The sequence below is a fragment of the Heliangelus exortis genome, chromosome 22 (genome assembly GCF_036169615.1).
Source record: "Heliangelus exortis chromosome 22, bHelExo1.hap1, whole genome shotgun sequence".
NCBI classification, from domain to species: domain Eukaryota; kingdom Metazoa; phylum Chordata; class Aves; order Apodiformes; family Trochilidae; genus Heliangelus; species Heliangelus exortis.
In genome coordinates this window covers 885064-890544 of record NC_092443.1, presented here as the reverse complement: position 1 = coordinate 890544, position 5481 = coordinate 885064, and the positions used below count along the sequence as shown (strand labels likewise).

At 58.7% G+C, this 5481-nt stretch overlaps 1 protein-coding gene across 4 annotated transcripts in view; it reads left to right on the top strand.

Moving 5' to 3' along the window:
* The first annotated feature begins 4863 nt into the window (after positions 1-4863).
* EHMT1 (euchromatic histone lysine methyltransferase 1) overlaps positions 4864-5481 on the top strand; it is a 93517-nt gene continuing 92899 nt past the window's right edge. For 3 of the 4 annotated variants that reach the window (XM_071766559.1, XM_071766552.1, XM_071766548.1), the window contains exon 1: positions 4873-4961. In XM_071766559.1, the coding sequence (XP_071622660.1) occupies positions 4941-4961 (21 nt within the window). In that variant the 5' untranslated portion in view covers positions 4873-4940. Of the gene's footprint in view, positions 4962-5481 lie in introns of all 4 variants that reach the window. The other variant, XM_071766551.1, reaches the window with a different exon arrangement.

Here is a 5481-nt window from a genome sequence, read left to right as displayed (position 1 = left end):
TGCTGTGCTTTTTCATCCATTTCTGATGCTTATCCATGTGCCTGTTCATGCCACATCCAGGAATGCACCTTGCTGATTCCTTACACAATGAATCAAGTTTTTTTCTCTCAGCAGGAAGGAGGAAGGTCCCTTCTGCCACAGGGGACAAGCAGGGCAGTGGTGCTGGGGCTGCAGTTCCTGCTGTCTGGAGGGACTTTGGCACCCTGTGGGTTCAGCTCTGGGTTTCCCAGCTCTGTGCCCTGAATTCAGGGTTTGTCCAAGTTTTGGCTCTTGGGCAGTGCTCTCTGCTGGGAGGATGAGGAGGGTGGGCTGTCCCTGCAGGAGGATGGAGATGGACCAGCCAAGGTCTGGCTGGAAGGGCTGAAGGAGCCCACCAGCCCATGCCCTGTCCTGAAGAGCCATTTGGGATAAGAATGGCAGAAGGTTCCTCCCCACACCCCCAGTTTGGTGATGCCCTGGCCAAAGCCTGGCAGTGTAAGTGTCAAAGTCTGGCAGTGTTGCCTGGGTAAGGAGCCTGAGATCAGGAGGATTCTGCTTCACCCTCTACTCAACCTCTGCTTCTGCCCAGCTTTTATGATTTAGGACTCTCTCCTTTGCCTGCTGGTCTGTGCCTGCCACGAAAAGTGTTCTTGATAAGCAGGGGGGCAGAGGCAGGTGCCTGATGGTTCTTTAGGGTTTTTCTCTTCCTCCCAGTTAGATGAATCTGTGTTTTTGCATCTCAGCCCATGGCTCCTGTGGCTCCCACAAATAAATCCCCAGCAAAGAGCTGTGTTTTTCAGTGTTCCTGCCCAGCCCTGCCTGTCCCCCAGGGCAGCAAAACCTGACCCAGGAGCCCTGGTTGTGTTCCATGGACCCCTTTGGACATACCCAGGAGTGCAGGCTGGTCCAGCCCCTCTTAAACCCCCCCAGGAACTGGGTGAACATGATGGGGCAAAGCTCAGTGTTTGGGGGAGAGAATCTTCCCCTCTGGAGACAGATGGGGACAATCCTGTCCTCTGCCTTGCTGCTGTCTCTTCTCTGCAGCCTCTCTGGGGTCAGCACCTCCTGTGTCCTGAGGAGCTCTTGGAGACCCCTGGTCACCTCTCCCCTGCTTCTGAACTTGGGAACAAAGAGGGAAGAGCCCAGTTCCCCCATCCCAGCTCTGGGTAAAACACAGATGAATTCATTCACAGTTCTGGCTCAGTGTTTTTAAGCAATTGTGGGTTTTTTGGGTTTGTTGGAAATGGGGAGGGGAAGTGGTGGGGTGTGAGCAAAGCTTGTGAGCTGATTGTTCCCAAACTCAGCGTTCAATGGAAAATACCAAAAATATCATCTGTCCTTTTTTTCCCCTTGCTGCTTCTTTTTTGTCCTTCAGAGCTTTATTCTCCTCTCTCTCTCCATGCATGCTGCCTCCATACTTTTGGCTTTTTCAGTTTTCTTTGTGTCCCACTAAACTCTGCTTTGGCACCTGCTGTCCCACTGCCTGCAGGAGGTGGGAAAAGGGAAACGGGGGACAAAGATTCTTATTTTTGCTGGACTGTGATTCTTTTCTAGCTTTCCACTGAACTTTAAGGAGTTTTATAGAAGGAAGTTTTTCTGCTAGGAAGTTTGCCAGTTGAGCCAGCACCAGTGAGGAGATAAGGGAGGTTCTGGGGGTCCATTTGGTTTTTATTATGTATTTTTAAATATTTCCAGCTATGTGCATCAGGACCACCCCATCCCTTCTCCCCAGGAGAGACTGGAAGGGTAAAGCCCTCAAAACACGTGTCCTTTCTTGCACCAAGACTCGTGGCTGTAATTCTTTATTCCAGTGGGTCTCTTTACAGGTTTTGGGGTTTTATACAATATTTGTGATGGCTCTGTATAACCTAAGACTTCTGTGCAATTTATTACTGGGTTTTGAAGTGTAAACCAGCAGTTTTACATGTTTACCACAGCTTCTGGGGAGGATATTTTGTGCTGGGTTTTAAACCACCAAATGTAAAGAAGTAAAAAATGTAAATAAAGATTTTTTTTTTTTTTTTTTTTTTTTTTTTTTTAAAGACCATGGGTGCTTTTGCTCGGGGTTGTAAGTATGTGATGAGTCTGTCCTTACTCTGAGATGCCCCGGGGAGACCCCATACAGTGAGAAGAGGCTGCAGGGTTTCAGAGGGGATCAGTGCCTGCAGCTGAAGCTGGGAAAGCTGATTTAGAGCCAAGCTACAGCTGAGCTGCTTCTCCTCCAGCTTCGTGGAGGAGCCCCTGGGGTGGGCAGGCGGACACCTGAACCCTTCCTTGCTCCCGGGATGGAGAAAGGTCCGGGCGGGCAGGAGGAAGCAGGGGGGTGGTTGGGTTCTCTTCCTGCTGGCAGGAATCCCAACCTCGGGACATCGCTCCCTGCTCGGAGCAGGAGAGGGCGATGTGCGCCTGGCTGGAGGGGATGAGGAGCTCCATGGATGAGATGTTTGCTGCGGATTCCTGAGCTGCTGTGGCTGTTTGCTGGTTCCTGAGCTGCTGTTTGCTGCTCCAGGCTGCCTGGGGCTGAGCCCTGCCCTGGCTCTGCAGCTCCTCTCTTCAGGATAATGAGGAGTTTATTAGAAACCAGATCTCGTCCTTGCCCCACTCGTGTTAATGAACACACGAGGCTAAGCTGGTGGAGCTGCAGGGGTCAGGGTGGGGTGAGAGCCCAGCTGACCTGGCTCTGGGCGTTTCTGGTTATTTCTGCATCTTGTGGGAGCCTCTTCCCCTCCTGCTGGCCCGGGGAGGTTGGGACCCCCCGGCTGCAGCCCCGGCGGTCCGGGATGCTGGGCCCTGGGAGCCTGGGAGCGGTTTGTGGGAGCAGGGATGAAGCTGGGCAGCTCCCTCCCTCCCTCTGTGTCAAGCTGAGCATCCCCAAGCAGGAGGGCAGGGATGTCCCGGGGTGATGCTGACCCTGAGGCTTTTCAGCCGCCCTGTGTTGAGGTGCCGGGGGTGTTTTCCCTGCGTGGGGAGCAGTCACTTTGTCCTGGGGGGGAAGCCAAGGGGGGCGGAAGGGCACCCTTCCCCATCCCCATCTTCTCCATCTTCTTCTCCATCCCCATCCTCTTTCCCTTTCCTTTTCCCATCCCCATCCCTATCCCCATCTTTCCCATCCCCATCCCCCCCTCCTCAGCCGGCTCAGTTCCTGCGGCAGGGAGGGACGGGACTCCCGGGATGCCCCAGAGGAGCCGCGGTGAGGGTTCGGGGACGGGGACCTGCAGTGCATGAAGCGGTGCTCAGTGCTCATTAATTAACGGCTGCTAAATTGGGGCAGGGTCTGCTGCCAGGGAGGGAGCAGGGGGCATCCTCAGCCCGAGGACTCTTATTTTGATCGCGGCGCTGCCGGGCGGGGGCAGCCCCAGCCCCTACAGCCCCATCTCTAGCCCCACAGCCCCAGCCCCAGAGCCCCAGCCACAGCCGCTGAGCCTCGGGCGGGGCCCGGGAGGCCGCGGGGGTCCTGGGGGCCCGGGGGTGCCCTGTGCCCTCCGCCCCCTCCCCAGAGCGGGGATACCCGAGGGTCCGGGGCTGAGGAGTGAGGCTGAGGGGTTCGGGCGCTCGCAGTGGTCTCGGGGCTGGGGCACTGAGGGTCTCTGTGGGGGCTCTCACCCCCCATCCCCTGGGAAAACCCCAGCACCGGGCAGCCCCGGGTCGGGGTTCCCCCGGGATGGGGGCTCTGGAGGGGGAGCCGAGGGCTGAGGTCGGTGCTGGGCTCTGCCTTTGTTGTCAGAATTTGGGCCTGATCCTGAACTGCCCGGATTTGTTCTGTGCCCTCCCCAACCCCCCCGGATCCGCTGAACCCATCCCGGGGTGCTGGGCCGGGTGGGCACCCACAGTGCCGAGGAGGTGCTGGGGTGAGCAGGGGGGACCCCGGTACCGGACCGGGGGTTCTGGAGAGGTCTCCAGCAGCAGATGGTGGGCAAAGCCCCCAGCACTGAGCAGGGCTCTGTCTGCAAAGCAAACAACCCCAGGAACGGGGAACCAGCCCGGAGAGCAAGGGAGGGAATGTTGTTCCTGGGGGGAGCTGATAATAAATGTGTGAATGACCTCGGGCTCTTCGGGACTCGCATTTCCCTGGGCAGGAGGAGGCTGGTGCCGGGGCTGGGGGATGTCCCTGGGTGGCACCTGCAGCTCGGGGAGACCTTGGAGGTGTTTTATCTCTCCTCTTGTGGTATCTTCTGCTCTGGTGGAGAGCTGTAAAAGAGCTAATTGTTTTGTGGTGATGGATTTATGGGCCTGGGCATTAGGAAGGGCCCTGTGGGATTGGGGAGGGTGAAAGCAGCTGCTGTGGGTGCTCTGGGAGGAAGAGGACGGGAATGACCCCGCTGCGGGATCCTCTGCTGCCTCTTCTCCATCCTCTCCATCCCAGTCTGTAGACAAGACTGAAAGCTTGCACACGCTGGGCTGAAAACCACACAAAAGCGGGAGAAGCGACAAAAGGAGATGGATTTCCAAGGGTAAGTTTTTCTGGCAGGAGGATAGAGGGACTTCTTGACTCTTTCTGGGATCTCACACGCGTTTTGCTTAGGTCTTTGGGCAAGTGCTGCCACTGGACACTGTCACGATGGGGCACTCCAAAAGTTTGGGAAGCTCATTATCTGATTAATTAGGAATGGCTGATGCTCTCCCCCTAGCCCTGCGCAGCACTGGATCGATGGTGGGAGAAACCAAGGGGACTGAGTGACCAGACCCGCCGTCTCGGTACCACCAGCCGGTGGTTTTTGGGGAGCGAGGGGTTTGTCCCCGCATCACCCCATCCGCAGCGGCCCAAGCCCCGCTCCGGCTGTACGGAGGCCTCCTGACGGGCGCCGCCATCTTGCCGTACGGCCCGCGGGGGCCGCCATGTTGCCGCAGGCATGCGCGGTGTGGTGCGGAACGTCTCCATTGAGAAGAATTGAGGGGAAAGGGGCGGAGCCAAGGCGTGAGGAGCCGCCGAGGGGGCGGGGCTACGCTCCGGGGCTCCGGCCATGGCCACAGTGGATGCCGAGGTGAGTGAGAGCGGCGGCGTCCATCCAGCCGGGCGGGGGGAAGGAAGATGGGGGAACGTGGAGTGGTATCGCCCAGGGCCCGGCGGGTTCTGTCGGAGGCCGGGAGGGGGGCCGTGCCCCCGCCGCCCCATGGTTCAGTCCAACTCCTCTGAGGGGAAGAATGTGGGAGCTGCTGCCATTGTGTGTAGGGGGGCCCGGGACTCTGTATAAGTTACACCCCTCCACGGTGAGTCGGTGGTATGGGCCATACAGGTTCCGGGGTTCCTCCCCAATGGGAAGCCGCGCGTTGAGGCGAAGCGGGGGCTCGGGGCGGGGGGGGAAACGGCGGCGGAACGCGGCGAGGGCGCCATCCATGGTCCGGGGTTCCCCTCCGTGCGACGGGGCGGTGCTGGCGCCTCCCCATCCAGAGTCCGGGGCCCCTTTGGGTCGGGACGTCGCTATGAGCCATGCAGGGTCCCGGGCGGCGGGCACGCGCCCGTGCGGGGGAGCGGGTATGAAGCATCCAGGGTCCCGGGCCCCG